We start from the raw sequence: 20,785 nt of genomic DNA, 5'->3' as shown, positions 1-20,785 counted from the left end.
TATTCAGTATATTCAGGTAGTCTCATTCTTTCAGCACATACTGTTGCTGAACCTAGACCTGACCAACTGCAGCAACACCAGGTCATTTACTTAATTAAATGCAGGTGGAGACTTTTTGGCCAGGCAGTGTACAAGCTAAGTGTTCAATATAAACACTTTTTATCATGTTTAGAAACACTATTTACAGGTATATGTTTGCTATTTACAGGTATATGTTTGAGTAAAAATAAGATTGTTGTTTTATTATATAAACTACGGACAACATTTCTCCTAAATTCCAAATAAAAATATTGTCATTTAGAGCATTTATTTGAAGAAAATGAGAAATGGCTGAAATAACAAAAAAGATGCAGAGCTTTCAGACCTCATATAATGCAAAGAAAACAAGTTCATATCTATAACGTTTTAAGAGTTCAGAAATCCATATTTGGTGGAATAACCCCGGTTCTTAAACACATCTTGGCATGGTCTCCTCCACCAGTCTTACACACTGCTTTTGGATAACTTTATGCTGCTCCTGGTGCAAAAATGCAGTTCAGCTTGGTTTGATGGCTTGTGATCATCCATCTTCCTCTTGATTATTTTCCATATTAGGAATGCTGTTGTGTGAATTTTATTTGATTTTATTTTTTTCTATCTCTTATCAACATTTTTATTAAATGTTCTTTGCTATCATGATCGTAGCTGGTTAGTTAAAGCTATGACTAGCTTTGTTTTGTTGGGTCAGGCGCGTGAGAAGAAATTGAATTGGTGCCCCCCATAAGCTGCTGCTACTCCTCCTCCTCCTCCACCACCTCCTTCTCCTCCTCCTCCCGGTAGTGGGGTCACGTTCACACACGGGGGAAGCATGAAAACATGACTTCCAGTAGGTTTCTCTCAACTCTTTTTGTTTTTTTGTGTGTAAATAATAAGCGAATAATTTGAAGGAAGCGCTGTGTTTCCTCCGCGGTTGTAGAGCAGCGGCGCGCGGGGGTAACTAGCTTGTACTGGTTGCTATCTATTATTGTTGTCGCGCAGGATTATCCTAGCTGCTAGCATGGATGCTAGCTAGCAGGTAGTTTGCTGTATGAGACGCTGCTGTGCTGTGAGTGTGTGTGAGGGAGAGTGTGTGTGTGTGTGTGTGTGTTGTGGGAGATGATGGGAGTGAGCGGGATGGCTGGGGTGGCTTTGTGCCGCAGCGTGGAAACCTTCCTGCTCCTTTTTTATTGTTTGGACGGAAGGAAATGTGAATGCGTGGTAGGAGAAGAAGGAGCGAACTAACCTCCATAGCAACCAAAAGTAAAGGGACGAGGAGCTTAACAACCTTATAGTTATAAACGCTAGCTAAGCTAAAATCCGGACCGGCTGCCTCATTTTGATTTTTTTTGCTCCTGGGACGCTTTGTACAGCCTGGCTGTATCTGTTATCTGTTATAACTACTTCACACAGCTAGAAGTTACCTCCGCTAATGCTGAACGGACGGGAGTTTTCCCACAACTTTGTCTCTTCTTTGTAAACACACTTTTAACGTAAGTAGAAGTTAGCTAACTAGCTAATGGAACTAACTTTCTATCTATCTAACCGTAAGATTAGTTAGGTTATCTATTTTAACTATAAGATAGCTATGTCATGATAATGATGGTGATGATGGTGATGGTGGTGGTGATAAAGCGCGTAGGACGGCAGCACCAGCAGCAGCAGCAGCATGCTGAGAAAGAAAGCCTTGAAGAGAGAGAGAGCCCTGAATTATAGTACTGCTGTCTACTATAGAAAAACTAGTTAGCTACCTGATTAAGAAACTACTCAGAAGTTTCTGAGTTTTTAGCTATTTAACTATCTTTGTTTGCCTTGTTTGTTAGTTTGTTTTGCTGCTGGAGTTTCTACAACATCTTCTTAAGTAAGTAAAAAAAGAGTGAAGAGAAAAGCTGTGACCTGATCTCGTGTATGTATGATAAATGTATTTAGCTATAGAATAAATGTGAAACAAAGTTTGTGAGAAGTTAGTTTATATCTTTGTTAGTTTGTTTTGCTGCTGGAGTTTCTACAACATCTTGAGTGAGTGAAGAGAAGAGAAGAGAAAATATATAACCTAAGCTATCGTGTGTATGTATGGTAAATGTATTTAGCTATAGAATAAATGTGAAAAAAAAGTTTGTGAGATAAGTTAGTTTGTTAGTTTGTTTTGCTGCTGGTGTTTCTACAACATCATCTTGAATAAGTGAGTTAAGAGATGAGATCTAGGTTAGCTTATGTATAGTAAATGTAGCTAGTTAGAGAAGTAAACATGTAGTTTTCAAGGAAGTTTGTGAGATACTAAGAAGTGTAGAGAAGGCTGTAATTCAGGCTGTGTTTGTGTTAAATTATGTGCATTGCAATTTAAATGCAGCATGCTAAAAAAGAAAGGCTGAGCTGAATAAGAGTAAGAGAGAGAGAGATAGATAAAGCCTTGGATACTGAAGTCTACTATAACTAGCTAATGGATAACTAACTAATGGAACTAATTGAGTGAGTGAAAAGATGTAACCAAGGCTATCTGATGTATGATAAATTAAGTTAGCTATAGAATACATGTGGAAAAAAGTTTGAGAGAAAGTTTGTGAGATAATAAGAAGCGTAGAGAAGGCTGTGATTTAGGCTGTGTTTGTGTTAAACTATGTGCATTACCTTTTTAATTCAGCATGCTAAAATATAAAGCCTAAGCTGGATAAGAGTGAAAGATAGAGCCCTGAATACTGCTGTCTTCTGTATTAGCTAATGGAGAAACTACACAGAAGTTTGTTTTGCGTTTGCTTTTAGTGGATTTTAGGCTTTGCTTAAGTTTGCTTGTAGTTGCTGTAGTTAGTTGTTGATGGTGCTGAAGTTTCTACAACATCTTGAGTGAGTGTAATCTTATGTATGATAAATTTAGTTAGTTATAGAAGTAAACGTGTAGTTAGAGTTTTAGCAAGAAAGTTGGTGAGATAATAAGAAGCATAGAGAAGGCTATGATTTAGACTGTGTTTGTGTTAAACTATGTTGTCTTTTTAGCTAATGCTTTCAGTCCGTTTGGTGTAACTAACTGTCTAACTCAAATTAGGTGGATGTCTTATTTGATTTGACTATTTTGACTAGACTTGTAACCTACTTACTTACTGGTGAAAACTCCTACTTCAAAGAAAAAAAGTATTTTAAGTGATGGTGCTGATATCTAGCTAGCTACCCATGTTCTGTGTGCAGAAGATAATGGTTATGGTGGTGCTGGTGATGAAGCCTGCGCTGAGAGAAGCTCTGACTGATGTTTACTGTCTTTCAATAGAGAATCTAGCAGGCTGTCTTTCTTACTTTCTTAGTTTGCTTTTAGGCGATTGTTTAACTATCAGTGTTTGCTTAGACTTTTTTGCTTTAGAACTTTTTTTGTTTGGGTAATTGTTGCTGTTGTCATTGCTGTAGTTTTGTTTGGTGCTGCTGCTAATGTTTCTCCAGAGCTTGTGTACATGTGTAGCTAACTTAGCTATATTTCTTGTAAAGTTTTTGAACAGTTCATTTGATAGAAAAATATGCCTTTTAAATATGCTTTTAAAATGTTTTAAGTTAAGCTGTAATTAGTTTGAATTTTTTAACACACAAACTAACTCAAAATCAGTGGATATCTTGTCGAGTTTGACCACTTTGCCCGCTCTTGTACTTACTTGCAGAGAAAAAAGTGAGGTGATGGAAACATGGAAGTAAACATTAGAAATGTGTTTGGAAGAGGATTTGTGATTTTTTTTTGAGTTGCTGCAAAATAACAAGAACAAGGAAGAGCCTGTGAGTGTGTGTAAAAATACGTGCATTGCGTTGTTAATGCATGCAGTCCTTTTGATTAATTCTAAGAGCATTCATTCACTTGCTTGCTGTGTGCTTGCTTGCTTGACTTCAGTTTTGCAAGTAGAGACATAGTAAGATAGATAACAGTTTGTAAGATAAATAAGGACTTTTGACTTTAAAATTACTTATAAATAGTACTTTTTTAAAGTTTTTTTAAGTTGAACTGTAATTAGTGTGCATTTTTAACATATTCAGAGATTATCCTAAAGCAACTTATCTAGTTATTTTATTTAAACAGGACTTTTCCTTCTATATCTAACTAACTCAAAGGTCTGTCATTAACTTCTGCCTTTATCTTGTCTAGTTTTTACTACTTTACTTACACATAGCTAAAAAAAAAAGTGTGTAAGTTTGCTAGTAGTGCTGGTTGACTGGCTTTTACGGCCTTAAAATACCCAGCCATGCGTTACTGTGAGGTTTAAGTGGGTGGAAAAAAACAGTATTGTAGTTTAACCTGAGATAAAAATCACCCACTGAAGCGTAACCCCTATCTGATTGTTATGACACAAAATTCCCAAGTTGGTTCCAGTAGATGGGTTGTGCTGTTTCCTGTAAACTGTGAAAGCAAGCCACACTCAAGGCAGTCTGGAAATGATGCACGCAGAGCCGCTGAAAGGGCTGCTTTCTTGTCAGTGAAAGTTTCTTAATGACAAGGCCTGTGCAAACAAACGCTGCTCATCATTTGGAGAAAAGAAGAGAGCCTCACAGCTGTAAACAGAGTTTCAGATAGAGTCAACAAGGAACCTCCACCACTGTGTCATGGGTATTGTTCCGCACTCACAGTCGTGCCAGTCTGAGACTTCTGTGTTTTCAGTGTGCATGCATTTAGACGATTTCTCTAAAAAATCAAAGGTTTTCTCGTTGCATGAAGTCTTTGATTTTATTTGCTGTTAATCTTAGTAAAGCTAGTATTATATAACTCTCTTAATGACAACTTCTCAACTTTATTCTTTCCTCCCTCTTTTTTTTTTTTTAGTTGAAAGCATATCGTTTATGCCCTTTCAGATATTGTGGGTCTGGATGTTGGTCTGTGTGTGTGTGTGTTGAGATTCGCATTACCGCTTTCAGTTCTCTTTTTAAAGAGAAGAATGAGATCTGCACGGGTTGTCTGATAAGGGCCGTTTGAAGTGATTGAAACGGCTGAGGTAGATTTGAAATGTAAATGGCTCTGCATCTGTGAGCCCTTTGGGCGGGATGCAATAGATCAGCGTTGTATAGTCAGGAACTTTACGGCTGACAGATGAATTTGGGCCTGGGCGCTCAGAGAAAGCAGCAGTGGGGGGCTTGCATTTGTTCTACATGGCTTTTGAGTTTGCACAACTTCTTTTTTGGACTCGCTTCTTATCACAGCAAGATGAGCCCCACACTTTGTCTCTTCCCTGCAGATTCATGTGCTCGCTGCTGAATGAGAAGACTGTGGAGAAAGAGATCTTTGAGATTTTTCTTTCTTTCTTTCTTCTGTCTTTCTGTTTTTTATTATTGCAGAGGTACAATTGGCATATTAAGTCTCTGCCTGGACTGTTATAGAGAAAATACAAAGGAAGTTCCTTTCTCCTCTCTGTTTTGCTCAGCTTGAAAGGATTCGTAAGTGGCTGTTGTGTATGTTTGTTTGACGGTTTATAAATTTTCCACGTGCTCTAACAGAAGTTCATTTACACTCATGCAGTGCCAGAAGTAGTTACGGATGAAGTGCTTATAGAGTTTTTTCTTTGATGGACTTCTGCATTAAAGGCAGATAAAAATATTTTATTATTATATTATATAATAAAAATATATAAATAACTAATATTATTATTTGTTCCTTACTTGAAATCTGTATATGTGGTGGTAGTTATTTACATTTTAATAAAATATAATGCATTTTTTAAATAAAATATTTTGTATTATTTTTTTTTTCTTTATTGAAAAGTTAAAAATTTGGAGATACAAGGTTTATTGTATTCTTTCTTGTTAAATGTAACCAAATCACTGCCAGATTTACATTATTTCAAAAAATATATTTTTTATTAAAATACACTAAATTAAAATACAAATATATTTATGAAATTATGAGCCTTTTAAGTAAACCTTTTACATTTATTTGAAATGTTTAATATTTGGCAAATTTAAATTATTTAAATGTTAGTTTATTGTAAACAAAAATAACAAACTTCTAAAAGCGTAAATTTTGTCTGAATTTTTGAACTTTACTGTGAACAGAGATTTTATAGTGAACTTTTGTTTTACTGCTGTGGTTATAAATATTCAGATTCAGAGCTAACAGTAGTTAACAGTCAGATGACTGTGACTGGAGAACAGTTGTGTGTGTCTGCTGAAAGTGTTCAGTAAGTTTCTGTTCAGACAGTGGAGAGTTAGTGAAGTGTGCACAGATGGAATAGTCCTTGTTTTAAAAGCGTTTAGAATAGCACATCTGAGTCATCCCGCGTTTTTCTTTTTTATGTTTTAGTATTGCAACAATATGACTCATAGTTTAGAACAGGCTTTCCTTGTCATTTGATTATTCTTATGATTTTTTCCACAGTTTTTTACAGTAAGATGGCAGAGATAGAGGTCTGTAGAGTCTGTGCGTGGTGTGAGCTGGTAATATAAACTGACCGCTGCTGGTGTCTTCAGCAGTGAAGAGCGCTTTGTAGGAGTGTGAAAAGTTTGTGCTGGGGTGCGAGGGCAGTTTCCTGAAGTGAGGTGCTGTTTGAATGCTGCAAAGTCTGTTGAGGTGTCTGTTTTTGTAATTTGTGTGTGTGTTATGTGTGTGTGTATGTGTGTGTGTATGTGTGTGTGTAAGTGTCTGTGTGTTACATGTGTGTGTGTGTGTTACGTGTGTTTTGTAAGTGAGACTGCGACAGAAGGTGTTATCAGTTTGACCTGGTGTGAAGTGTGACCTGGTAAGAAGTGAGTTTTCTGCTAAATTATTTTTTTACAATAATTGTATTGTTACATTATATTATTACAGCTATTTATGATTTGTAATGAATTTAAAGCTAAGTTGATGTAAATCTTCGGAGTTTCATAGAGTGAGTTTATTAATGGCAGATCATCTGCTTTATTTTAGAATTTTATTTTCAGATGTATGTAGTGTTTGTAACTTGGGGTGTTTTTGATCAGATTTTGATTGTTGTTGCATGCTTTCTTTCTCTGAAGATATGTTATTGAGCTGATTTTGCAGATGATAATAATGGTGAGTTAGATGATTATATCAAAAGAGTTTATATCATGTCTTTAATGAGTTGTATGATGGCTTTTTTGATTCCCCTCAATACATATCTATTGATTATTTTTGAACCTCATATACTCAAATCATTTGGTCTACTGTTTTTCTTTGTCAGACAGTAATTTTATAACTTAATTTTTGCATTTTATGTACATCTTAATATTTTGTCAGAAATAAAAATGCTCAAAAATACCCTGGATCAATTTCCATCGGTTAAAAATGTTTTCTTTCCTTTCCTGTAAAGATGCCTTTTAGAGATGAAAATCATTTTTCTAGCGAAGACAGTTTGATCATATTTTTAATAATTTAATTTGAAAACTTTTAAAATAAAATTAAAATCATTTTTCTTTCGTTAGAAAAAATTAATATGCAGTTCATTCTGCTTTTCTAGTGTGAATTTTTTAAATTGATGCTGCACCAGTATGGTAGCAGTACTCCAGCCCCCAAGATCAATAATCATACCGACTCAATTTTAGAACCGTGGTTCTCCTGTAGACTTATTCTCGTAGCTGGGGAAACTTTTGCTAAAAGTTTTGGAAACTTTTGTGCTTCTCCGGCCGTGCCCGCTTCTTCCTCTCTGTACGAGTGTGGTGACTTTCAGGCGAGAGTGGGTGTGTTTGTGCACGTGTGCCATACGGCCTGAGCTTCAGCTCCTCTGGATCGGCGATGAGTCAGTTTAGCCTTCTCCCTTTTCTTTAAGCTCTGTTAGCTCTCTATTCTCTCTCTCTCTCTCTCTCTCTCTCTCTCTCTCTCTCTCACTTTCTGTCTCTCTCTCTCTTATACTCTCTCTCTCTCTCTCTCTCTCTCTCTCTCTCTCCGGGTCTCTGTCTGTGTCTCTCTCCCCCTCATTGTGGTGGACTGTTCCTTCTTTTTCTATCTGTGTGGTCTTGGAGGCTTGTGTCATGGCTATAACATAGTCTCCTACATTGTTGGAGACAGGTCGGACCGAATGAGTCGGAGAGAAGGTTGGAGGGGTTTTGGGGGAGGGAGGAGGGAAAGAGGGAGGGAAGGAGGGAGGTGGTGGAGGAGTATTCCTTCAGAATGTTTGTTTTCCTGTTTCCAATTTGGTCGGCCAGAGGGCCTGTTCTGTCAGAGATCCCATTCATGGGCTCCGCCATACAGAGCTGCGCTTTTCTGTCTGGATGTTTATTGTGGTCTCTGTGTTGTAGTTATCACGACGATGCCTTTTGAGTTCAGCCAAAATTGTTGTTCTCAGTCGCTGATTGTATGGTTTGGGGCTCTACGGTAGGCTGGCGTGATGTTTTTTTTTCTGTTTCTGAAGTCCCGCGGTCGGCAGTGATATCGCTGTAGACGCTGCATGTGTTTTTATTGGTGTGATAAATGCATGTATTAGACAAGCTTAAGCTTTACAAATGTGTAAATTTATCAGAAAGCTGACTGTGTGTTGGGCAGACATTCTTTAGGCCGTCGTTTCTAATCTGTGGCTGTGTCTGTGTGCGTTTGGAGCCAGGTTTTGCCACAAAGGAGCAAAGGAGAGAGGAGAGCAGTGTGATGCGGCCCCCAGTCTCATCCAGGATCACTCGTGAGCACCTTTGAAGAAGAGAGACGAAAAGAAGGAGGGCGACGTTTTTTGGAGGAGGAAAAACAAGCTAAACGAATGCGGAAACAACCCTGTCGCATGTGAACTGGGCTCACGCTGCTGGAAACAATGGAATAAATTGGAAGTCAGCATGGACGTGGAATAAAGGATACCTCAGGACGAGGCAGGACGAGGGCTTTGGATTTTTCTGCCAACTCTGATATCTGCCTCCCTGTGGAACTGGTACTGATAATGCTATAACCCAATGCTGAGCAGAGGTACGTACATGTGCATCACTATATGTTACAGAAACGGCATGTGTGTGAGAGAAAAAGAAAATGAGGTCAAGCTGGGTTTCTCTCAATTGCATGTCAATTGTGAGAGGTCTACCAAAGTGACCAAAAGTGTAGCGGACGCCACAGAAAGCGAGAAGTTCTTCAGCGTTGCTAAATTCCCACATTGTTGCCGTGGTCCACTAATTAGGGCTATGTGAGGTTCACAAGGCTTTCTAAACTCCTTTATGGTCACTTCTAACCCAGCCTTCCTGTTCTTAGCTTCCTCTCAGTCATCTTCACTATTAGAGGGAGAATTTAGAAGGCTTTGATCCTGAGCAAGGTCATCGTTCCACGTTTTAGAGTTTAGTTATGTGGACGAGCAGCTTTTCTTGACTTTCTTTTGCTTTGCTTGACTGTCAGTGTTTTCTCTCATATTTAATTTATTACACGCTGTAGTAAGTAGAAGGTCCTAGCAGATTCCCCAAACATACGGTTGCATGATTTCTGTGATGCAGAGAAAATGGATGGAATCACAGAATTGAGGCTTAAAATTGAGATCTGATTTTAGTACAAAAATACGACAATAAAGAAACAGGAAATCTGAATATATATAAAAAATAATTAAAAACGAGATTAAAGATTAAAAAAAGAGAAATTGTTTCTGTTTAGATATATGGATTTAGAGATCAGTTACAGGTGTAGATTATTTTATTAATTTATTTTTATTTATTTTTTAACAGAACTTTCATCTACATTAGTAATCCAGTAGCTCCTAAAGTAAATAGCACCTGATAACACCTGATATCAGATATATGTACAGCATGTTCTTCTTTACTTTATAGTACAGTAAAATGCATGTACTAGCATAGCTATTCTTTTCCTTTATAACATGATTAATTAAACCCATTTCTCATTTTTCCCCCTTTTCCCCACAACAGAAGTTGCTCAAACCTTTTTTTTCTGCAAATGGAAAAGGCCTCTGAGCTTGTTTAACATGTTACATTACTGTGTGGACTGTGTGTTACAAATTAAAGTTATTACCATGTAATTCATATAAATATGAAGCGCTGTTAAGAAAAGTTTCCAACAGTCAATTGCTTGTTGAGGTCATTTTATGCGATTTACCGTTCTGAAACCCTTGACATTGTTTTCAGCGTAACACAATGTTCTCTGTTGTACTTTAGCACATGTGTTCCTGGCTTTGGCCTTGAACTAATAATGCAAAAGCAATGAGCGTAGAAATCCAATAATCTTATTAAGTTCGGAAAATGACCGCATAGTTTGGAAGCCTGGGCTTTCAACAGTAGTTGATCCTAAATAAAGTAATGTGAAAGAATGTCATAGCTGACTGCGCTTTCTCCTGCGCCGCCGACGTGCATATTAAACGCCCTGTAACGAGCGCCGATTACGAGATGCTCACTTTGTTAACGCTGCAGAAATGAAGGCTTCTCTGATGTGCCATGCGATTTCAGCAGATTAGCGTAATGTTAAACATATGCTATCTTTTCAAGACTGGGTAGGAAAATCTGCCTGGCAGATTTTTTTTTTTTTGCAGTTACCTCCTCTACTCTGCTCTGCTTACGTCTGGCTAATGTGCTTTAGCTGCTGCATGCATTTCTAAATCTGGTGAGTGTGATTTATGCAGGGAGACCGAGAGGGGATGTAAGGATGGATTAACCTCAGCGGATCTCTCGCTCACACAGTCCTACAAAGGCTGCTAGGTCAGAGGTCACCTGACATCTCCCTAACTACTAAGATCCTAGCGAGCCTAGAGGCCCCGGTGTCTCCTGTTGAGTAGCTTTGTGTTTGTTCCTTTTTTACTTTGTTGTTTCACTTTCTGTTTTCTCCAGATTATAATGTTTTAATGCATTTTCACAAGCTAGATAGATGATTAAAAAGTAATTCAGATTTTAGGCTGCATGAAATTGCTCTTTCTTACAGTCTTAGCTTGTATTGTTTCCAATTAGGACGTTTTCACATTTCAGGCAAGACTGGTGCGCCTTTTTCTCTTTTTTTCCCTTTTCTCTTTCTTTTCTTTCCTCTTTTTTTTTTCAAGTTAAGTTTTGGTTTTGTTTGGTCTGCTTTTATCCTGAACTCTACAGCCATAGTTACAGATGTTACAGTACTCATTTCATCGCTTTACTGGAAGCTTTAATTGTGGAAATAAGAAACAGAAGGTGCGCTAATGTCTGTTTTGATGTGCTGCACAGGCCAGAACAGACCGTGCACTTTTGACAAGCTTTCTGTGTTAGTTGCAGGAGCACTGTATTCAGCGTGGCACCATCATGCGCAGCGCCTAATTAAAATCATCTGAACATCAGCTTGCCCAGCTCTGCCTTAAGTGCAAATATCCCAGATATCCACATCTCCAGATCTGCGCTTAATGTTTGTCTGAAGGTGTACAGTGAGTGTGAGATATGAATATGCAGGTTAAAGCTTGCCTTTTAGTGCAGTGAGTCATATTTATGGAGATTTTATATCACCATTTAAATGGTTTGTTCGGGGTCTGAGTGTCTTTTTTTGGGAGTTATGTGTATACAGAGCTGGTCTATGTATGGGCAGTCACCCTGTAAGGGTTGTCTCGTGTGCGGAGACGTCCCGCTAACATCCAGTTTTAAGTCTAAACAACATTTTATGCCTGGTGTTATTGCCGTGCTTATTATCTGTAACCTTGCGCGGGGCAGGCTGTGTGAGTTATGAGGAGGAAAATGCAAGTGGTCTGCATAGTTCCTCTGTAGGTGCCTGTGTGATCTATGGTGTGCCAGCCAGCGTCCCCGGAAATGATCGGAGCTGAATGATTCTGTAAGCCTGAAGTAAAAACTCTTCCACCTCTGGAGTATTTTTACATAGACATGGTGTTTAGACCATTCTGAGTTATGTTTAGAATACGATTTCTGGCCTCGTTTACACCTGGTCACTTCATGTGTCTAGTGTCTGTGTTGTATCCTGATAAGATTTAGTTGTCAAATGTTCCTCCGTTTAGTAAGACTGACACCCGTTTGTTGTGTATGAGCTGAGCAGCAATTTGCACAGTATTTGTGCTTCATTAATTTTCCATGGCAGCTCACCACTGCAAAATCATTTCCACTGCTGCTTTAGAATGTTTTAAAATGTCCTGAAATCGCATCTACAAACCTAAGCAGAGGGCTTTTAATTGGAAACAACAGGTACAGAAAGTAAAGACACATGCAGGTGATTTCATGACTTTGAGTTCAATCCCTTTAGCATGTTACAATGTGCTGTGCAGTATTTTGACCGTGCTAAATTAAATGTATTCAAAAAAGGCAGCCAGTTTTTAAGGCCAAGTTATCTTAGCTTCTCATAATATTCTCACCCTGTACAGCTTGTATATTTCAGCTTAAAAACAAACAGTTTGTGGAGATGTAAGAACTGAGTAAACTGATGCACACCAAACCTGATTTTTTTAGATAATTTAATTTGTACAAGTTTGTAGAGTGTAAAAGTGTAAACATGATCTTGGACCTGGTGTTTATTGGATCTTCCTGCTGGCAGTTTGTATACCGGAGTGATAGGGCAGTGAGTATGGGCCTTCCACCACTGCTGAAAAGTAAAACCTAGAGGAAACACTGTAATTCTGGTGTTTTAGGTGGAGTACTGGGAGGAGATTTAGTTGTACTGGGAGGAGTTTAAGTTATTTAAATGCATCTTAAAGTGACAGATATGTTTACACTGCTATAACACGTAGCTCAAATACGTCTTAGAAATGCTTTTTGGGTGTGCTTACTCTTGCATTTTTATGAGGATTTACTTTATCCAGATTAAAACTTGAAACTCAAGAAGCTGGAAATAACCAGGAGTAAATGAGGACTTAGTTTTACTGAAATGCCGTGCCATCTAAAATGCAACAGCAGGTAAATGTCAGAATATATGTGTAGCTAATCAGCCAGAAAGCTGTCAAGTCATTTTTTTATCAGGTATGGTTTACATGTGAGTTTTTAGTTGGTGGAAAGTCCACTTCCGTCAGTGAGCCTATTTCAGGTCCGAACACGGGCCTTAATTATCTCGCTTGAGTTGAGGAGTGAGAGTTGTCAGTCTTGAACGTGTTTAATGAGACTACCCAGGTATCTGTAGCTTACCATCTAGACCACGACTGCATCCACTTACTCGCCGAGAATGCAGCAACAAGCTAAGTAAATATAAAATGTGGAGATTTGGAGGTAAAATGACAGTAATGAGTGCTGGATGGAGCCGGTGGGTGGGGTGAACCTGCTGGAGGAGTGAGAAGGAGAGGGCTGCATCTGCCAGCCAATTAGGCCCATCTCTCTCTCCTTACACGGCACCTTCTTGTACTAACCCCAAACCCACAATCCAACTAATATAATTAGATTGAGAGCAGAAATCCTTGGCCACTGGCAGAATGCAAAATAAGGGAGCGATTCATTCTCCCGTGGTGTTAAAAAAAAAAAGAAAGAAAAAGAAAGAGAGGCAATGGTTGAGTGCAAGCCTGTTGTTTTTAGCAGATTGTTTCCGTGAGGCCTGCAGCATATGGTGGTGGAAAAAGGGCCCTGAAAGGGGCTAAAGAAAAAGGGCTGGACACAGCAGTGAGGCTGCAAACAAAACGTCTCTGCTTGGCGAAATGGAAGGGTAATAATGGTAAGCACCACACGCTCAGGAGTTGTTTATTTAAAAAGCTAAGCAGCATTCATCAACGTCTTCATCACCATCTATGGCAGATTGAATAATGAGCTGTTTTTTTTTCCTTGTGTTTTTTCCTGTATTTTTTTTTTTTTTTTTTGACATTTGCCAATCCAAAGAGTAGCTAACTTGACAAAGTGGTCCCGACCACACTCTTCACACTTTGAGTGATGTCTGCACAGCGTCAACATCAACACGCTGCAGCTTCAGGGTCCAGCTCCCAACTGTACTCTCTGCACTGCGTTAACAACAAGCAGTTTGGAGTCGACTCTTCTCTAGGGGTTTCTGAAAAGACGCAGATTGTGTTGCTAGTCACAAAAGGCCCGCTTTGAACTACATGGCCGTGCCTGCCACCTTGACAAGACAGTCACTGGTTGGGTCATTTGCATCTCCTTCTTTAAGGTTGTGGTTAGAGACCCCGTGTTGTAAGCCCCGGTGGGTGAATTCAACCTCCTTGAATAGCAGCCCGAGGCCATTGAGAGTAGCTTCATGTATCCAGGCCGTGTCTTTGGCAGACACAAACAAGGACCTTCAAAGATCTCCTCATTTATTTAGACTAAGTCCCAAAGGCTTGTCCCAGTCCACAGCCCCCTCCTCCTGAGGCTATCAGATGTTTCCCTTCGACAAGGAGGGCAATTCACAAATGTAGGTGTTGTTACAGCACAGATGAGACAACAGGCACGGTGTCAAACAATGGTGTAGCTTGCTGTAAAGCCTGTATTTTCCAGCTAATTGAGGGGATCAGGTATAGAGGCTTCTGTCAGACCACTGGATAAAGGTATAGATGAACAAGAAAGAAGCCCCTGCTAGGTTTGAGTTACTGCCTCCCTGCCTACACTGATTTTATTTTATTTCACTTTTTAAAGGCACTGTTCAGTTAACATATGTGCTTGTGGTCACAAGCAGCTTAATTTGAGCTATGTGATTGTGCAACTGTCTTAGCTGATGAAGTAGAGGGGTTTCTGTTGGTTTACCTTTTGAGTAAACACAATCTGCTTAAATGCTTTCTTTCTGATTTGTATTAGTTTTATGGTGCAACTGCTACAAACGTCAAGTCATGGTTCTTAATTAGGCCACAGATTGGTGGGGAGCAAGACGGGGGTTAAATAAATGGAACGTGGTTCTCTTAATATTTTGACTTCTTTTTACTAAGCTTTAACAGTCTGGCTGCTGCCTGCTAGCCACTAGCATGTAGCTGTCTGGACTAGCTATTTGACACCTCGTTGCCTCAGATAGGCATCAGCCCTGGAGGATAGGAAGGCAGGAGATGGAGGTCTTGCTATGTAAAACGCAGTGCTGGAGTGTTGAAAAAGCTCGTTCCCCACCTCTCCCTACCTGAAACCTTGTTTGGCTGCACTTCGTCTCTGTCAGTGGTGGGAGATGTAGAAGGAAGGAGAAGTTTAGCGGACCTCCTCCCTCCCTCCCCTCCTCTTCTTCTCCGCCACGGCCCATAACTCTTCAGCTTGGCCAGGGGAGCTGAGGCCAGAGCCGGTTCCCCCTGGTCCGCGCCGCTCGCCACTCTCAGCACCTATTATGGTCAACGGGCCCGGGGCCCTGTCAGGCCCTGCTGCCTTTTTGATTCACCGCTAGCCTCGGATTCCGCCCCGCATTTTTTTCCCCCTCTTTCGCCGTGTCCTCAACTTCCAGATAGGAGATAAAATATCCATAAACAGCACTTGAAAGAGAATGTAAATGTTTATAGGCTTCCTGCGAGACTTATCTGATATTGTTCTTATTTATACGTCAGGGCCGGTTGATTTGGAGGCAGACGGGACCGGCCGAACCCGAGCCAAATGGCTTTAAGTGCTGCCTCATCGCAGCTTTGCCAGTGGCTGCGGGGTAGGGGTGGTGCGAGGCGGGGGGAGATTTAAGTGGACAGTTGGACGCTGGAGGAGCTAGCCTGTGACACCAGGCTGGAAAGAATGCATAGACAATACAGCGCTGATTCAACTCAGCAATCCGGCCTTTCTGCCAAAGCATCGGCAGGACTTCATCTCACAAAAGGCCGCTACCTGCGGCTTTATTCTGTGAGGGAGATGATGAGCAAACTTCTGCTGATTCATTTTTTTTACCCTTCCTTTTCCCAATCAGACAACCAGGACCAAAAAAGTTATGAAGAGCTTTTCAATTTCATTTCAATCATTATTTTGATTGGCCACATCAGACCAAAATCTCAGCTACTTCAGTATAGGCTCTTTAGTCCAGATTTGACCCCCTCATGGTTCTGTGAACAGCTCTCAAAGCTGCACCAATTTCCCAGAGAGCTCAGGCATGCAGTAATTCAGAGCCGTGCAGCCGTGGTTCAGCATGGAGAGCGGCCGGGTAGGAGGCAGTTGTGTAGAGAGCGCAGTGTTGACGTAGGCGGAAGGATCGCACTCGTAATGCTGCCGTCGCTCTCCTGTTGATGAGTCAGTGCATGCCCTGAGCCCAGAGAACCACACTCGCGCTGAGAGGCACGGGGCATGTCTGAATGGAATTTTAGGTAAACAGATCTGTATAGACACACAAACACCTCGCATTATTTTCAGACAAGTCAATATTTCCTACTTATTCTATTTGAGCAAGTGCTTTTGTTGTGTACATTATATAACTGATTCATATCTCATGATTCCACACATTTTACTTATATTAAGCAAATAGTGAATATAAATAGGAGTTCTGCTATTATATTCATATAAAAAAATGTGCAGCCTATATACCATATACATGTTCACCTTTACACCTATTACATGTACATGCAAACATTTGGGTGGTACCCTTTTCCAGAATGACTTGTAGAAACATGTAACCAAATCAATATAATGTACGCCCAGATAAGCAGTGGTTAAATAAGGTCCTGTTATATCTATCTTAAAGGTCCTGTTATATCTATCTGACTATCTTGAAATAAACTAAATCCAGACTTGATATCAAATAAAAGCAACTTCACTTTCATATCGCTGTATGTCAGTAATGAGCAGGTACACTGCAAAATTCTGTTAAATCTAGTCTAAATATCTTGTAATATTTAGAGCTGATTCTAGAAATAAAATTAATTTAAAAAAAAATTGTGAGTCTAGTATCATTGCCAGACAATATTGCCTAAATTAAGACAATTCAGAAAATATATTACTGGAAACAAGCAAAAATATCTGCTAGACCTTTTAGCAGGTAAAATCACTTAAATTAGGTAAAATTGAGTAATACTAAAATACATTTTCAGGCAGATATTTAGACTAGATTTTAGAGGTTTTCACTTGACAGACTACGATTTAAATCACAAGTGGTTCTAGATCCTATACATATCCGATTTTTGAGCATGTGACATGTTGTGAACAGGAATGAGAATGCGAATATGTATTTCAAATGTCTTTGCACCTGTATATATGCCTTTACTTGCTCATAATGCAGTCAGAACCTTCCAAACAACTATAGATGTCATGTATATATGTAGATGTTTACTTATATGCCATTTCAGAGCAAAAAATGTTTTTTTCTTATTTTAGTGAAGCTTGTAATTTGATGGTAGCTTTAGTGTGTTTGTGTCTGTACATTTTTGAGAGCTATTGAATGTGTTTAACTGGACCTGACTCTGTTCTCCCTTTTAGTGCTACAGTAGCCCAGACGCCCTGACCCCATGTTTGGCCTCCTCACTCATCACTTGCAATGAATTGCTGCAGACCAAGTCATGTTTATGAGTCCAATTTTGTTTGTTTATTTAAAGGGCGGAAGTCATTTCTTCTGCCCTCCTCTGTTGCTCACTTACAGCTCACAGTGTTTGAGAAGCTACAGGCAGCAGCAGTCTGTAGATGATCTTTGTCACACCTTGAGCTTATCCAGATAATGATGAACGGTGAAAATTGACTATAGGACAAGAATGTTGTTATTGAAGAGTGCATGAGAACACTGTTGAAGAACGGGTCTCACCTGGGGTGGCTCAAGAAAGTGACAAGTTGTTCCCATGATAATTGAGGCAGTCTTGGTGTGCTCTGCTGTTCTAGCTATTACAGATAGTAGAGGTCCGGGTGTGGTTGTTTTATCAAACATGCTGAGATGACTAATCAGTCCTAAGGCTAAATGGCATATGAAAGGAGAATCTTTGCACAAAGCCAATACAGGAATCTTGTAAAACCAGTGGGAAGCCCTTTATGCTTCGAAAAGCACCGTGCGGCTCCTCTAAATGCTACACTTTAATTCTTGAAGAATGGCGCCTTTGCTTTGATAAAGCTCTGATACGGAGGGGTTTTGAGGTATAGGGAAGTGCCGTGTTACGCTGTAGCACAGAGAAAAGCAGGACCTTGCACACCGGAGAAGAGATACGGGCTGGGCGGACTGGATGTTTATCACGCCCGTATCCGATAACCAGGCAAGTGTCTTCTCTCAAGTCTTTATCTCATCCTATCTGTGTCAAAATCTGCAAGCTGATATTTGCAGTGTGTCTTCTTAGCTATTTGAATGGTGTCTGGTAAATCAGACAAGAAATATTGCATGCCTGCTAGGCTGTAGGAGAATGGTGGACGAAACATAATCTGCCTATTGCCTGTTCTTAAATATAATAAATAGTATGTGTGTATATGTATACATGCGCTATCTGATCTGCCATAACTTTAAAACCACTGACAGCTAAAAGGAACATTGATTATCTGGTTACAGTGGTACCTATCAAAGATGATGGTTGATATACAGCTGTGGGTGTTCCCAAGCGGTGCACTAAGCTAACACAGGATCAGTATACATACTGTTATTCAATGACTTTTGGCTCATCAGTGTACAAGTTGTGAGGAGTTATCTTGTGATTGAGGTTGATCACTGGCCAGCGTACTCACCAATGCAAAGGTGACATAAATAATCAGAATTTGAGTGAGGCCTGATAGTGAGTACTAGATGGAAGGGACATTCCATTTCCTACATTTTTTGAGCTTTTAGCATTCCTCAATCCAGTGTCTTGTGTACTAGGAATACCTCATAGACAGTGCAGTGCAGAGGGTGGTAATGATTGTGACCGATGACTTTTGGTTTGAATTGCCTGTGCAAGCTGATAAGCATCCCTGACACTAAAAACATACTCAATCAATACAGGATACCCCACACGCATATATCCAGTCAGTCAGTGTAGTATTATTTTTTAGCTTCCATTGGACGTGGCAAAATTGTGGAACACAAAACTAGTTCCTGTACCACTCCACTCCTTTGACATGTCAGCATATGAGACATCAATTAAACTGTGACGAAAATAGGCAACATAAAGGTCTGAGTAATGTTGACAGTTGACTATTGAACCAGAACATCCCCAAAACATGGGTGTACACTACTGATATCATTATCAATAATAGATTATCTTGTATCTTGTACATTCTATATGAAAATCTATATCTAATAAAATTAACTTTATGGACGAAGGTTTTGGGACATCTGCTCATTCATTGTTTCTTCTAAAATCAAAGGTAATATAGTGACTTCCTCTACTGTCCAGGGAATTCCTTCTACAAGATTTTGGAACATTGCTGTGAGGGTTTAATTGCATGTGGCAACAGGAGCAACAGTGATAGAAGGATGTTGGATCATCATTTCCCCACCTCATCTCTATATTCCCAACTCATTCTACGTCCTAAAAGTATTGGCTAGAGCACAATAATTCCTGACAGCACAGTTCTACTGAATCACAGCTCGATGCCATATTGTGTGTCTGAACAGCTATACATAAACCCTGTCTTGCTGTCTGTCTGTCTCTTTGTCTGTTTGTGCTTCCTGAAATATAGATATAGTAATATGGAGTACAACTTTTTTGCGAAGTTTCTTCCCCATATCGCAAAAAGTAGCAAAAGATAAAAATCACAGACTGTAAAGTCATTAAACTTGCTGGTATGTGGAGCCACACTCTGCACATGCATGATTCTATGCAAATCTTTGCCTGAGGTGCTGGGTGGGTGGTGGCAGGCAGGCCTAATTTCCTTGACTAGCACTTTGCTGTGTGTAAGATCTAATCACATCAGAGGAAGGTTGAGAGCGCAGAGGCGAAAAAAGAGGCAGCACATTACCCTCACACTGATACCAGGCCTTATCACTTTACACACACACACACACACACACACATTCTCACACTCGCATCGTCCCCTTCAGTCGCGTCCCCCTCCAGCTCTGCTCCTCCGGGTTAAATGGTGAAGAACGTTGCTTTAAAAACAAATTACTTTTTCCTGCTGTGGTGAGGTGAGGTTTTCTCCTGCCGCCTCTCCTCCCCTCGCTCTCCCTTCACCCTCACCTCCCATCTCTCCCGGTATTGTGCTGCATCTGGCCATGAAATATTCATTCAGACAATCAGGCATGTAATGCCTCTGTGTTTTTGTCCTTGTTCTGCATGGTTAGCTGTCGGGAGAAAGGTGAGGGGAAGAATGGTGTTCTGTGTGTGTGTGTGTGTGTGTGTGTGTGTAGAGGCTGGGGAGTGGCTTAGCTTTGAGATTTGTCTTGTCAAAAACTTTCTCTGTAGAGTACCAGAACATGTGTGAATTCTCTCATTGGGTGGGAGTTGGAAATGAAAAGGATACCAGTTTTGCAGCAAACCAGCATTAAATCTATGACTGTCACCATTTCAAATTTGAATGATTTAAATTAGTGAGTGTTTGTTTGGGTGGAGGGTGTAGGTGTTGCTGTTTTGTGACCCACAATTTGCACATAAGGAAAGAGCATGTGATTTGACACAGGGTCCTGGGAGATTGTTTGCTGCTTTATGCTGATTTTGTCAGAAGAAGCCAAGTGTCAGAGAATAAACTTTAAAAGTGTTTCTGCAGCTTAGAGACAAATTAACCTTAAAATAAGTTAAAATGATTTTTTTCTAAGCAATTAAGAGTGTCCGTTTACCTGATATCCATTTGGGAGGGAGGTGGCGACTCGTAAAAAGAGAGAGAGAGTGAGCGAGAGAGAGAGAGAGTGAGAGAGAGAGTGAGCGACAACCCCCCAAAAAATAGCCATTTCAATCGCCAGATCCAAAGAAGGAAATGACTATGGAACTATTGTCCTGCCTGAAGGGCCATCGTAAGTGTTTGAAAGTCCTTCACAGAACAGGAATTTGAGGAGCGAGCGATGGAAAGGTCCGTCCTCAGTATTGTGGAAGCTCAGCTGAAGTGGAGGACGCGGAGTTGCCCTCGCAGAAGTGATTTCCCATCAGCAACACATGGCAGCGCATTGAGCAACGCTGCCATCATGCCTGGCTCTTTCCTGTTGCTAAATGGGCATGTTTTTTGGTGGAGTTTGCAGCTGAGTTTGAAGTGTTTCACAAATTCAAATCATTGCTTTAATTCATCAAAA

The 20,785-nt window shown here is 40.0% G+C and overlaps 1 protein-coding gene across 3 annotated transcripts in view; it reads left to right on the top strand.

Moving 5' to 3' along the window:
• Positions 1 to 723: 723 nt before the first annotated feature.
• Positions 724 to 20,785, top strand: part of trps1 (trichorhinophalangeal syndrome I) — a 172,251-nt gene continuing 152,189 nt past the window's right edge. The window contains exons 1-2 of one of the 3 annotated variants that reach the window (XM_022683315.2): positions 724 to 865; positions 8,505 to 8,851. In XM_022683315.2, coding sequence (XP_022539036.2) covers positions 8,839 to 8,851 — 13 coding nt within the window. In that variant the 5' untranslated portion in view covers positions 724 to 865; positions 8,505 to 8,838. Of the gene's footprint in view, positions 866 to 970; positions 1,509 to 8,500; positions 8,852 to 20,785 lie in introns of those variants that run through there. The other 2 variants (XM_022683316.2, XM_022683314.2) reach the window with 2 other exon arrangements.

The sequence above is a fragment of the Astyanax mexicanus genome, chromosome 3, assembly GCF_023375975.1.
Source record: "Astyanax mexicanus isolate ESR-SI-001 chromosome 3, AstMex3_surface, whole genome shotgun sequence".
Lineage (NCBI taxonomy): Eukaryota > Metazoa > Chordata > Actinopteri > Characiformes > Acestrorhamphidae > Astyanax > Astyanax mexicanus.
Note: the sequence above shows the minus strand (reverse complement) of the source record. Positions and strands in the feature narration are given on the sequence as shown.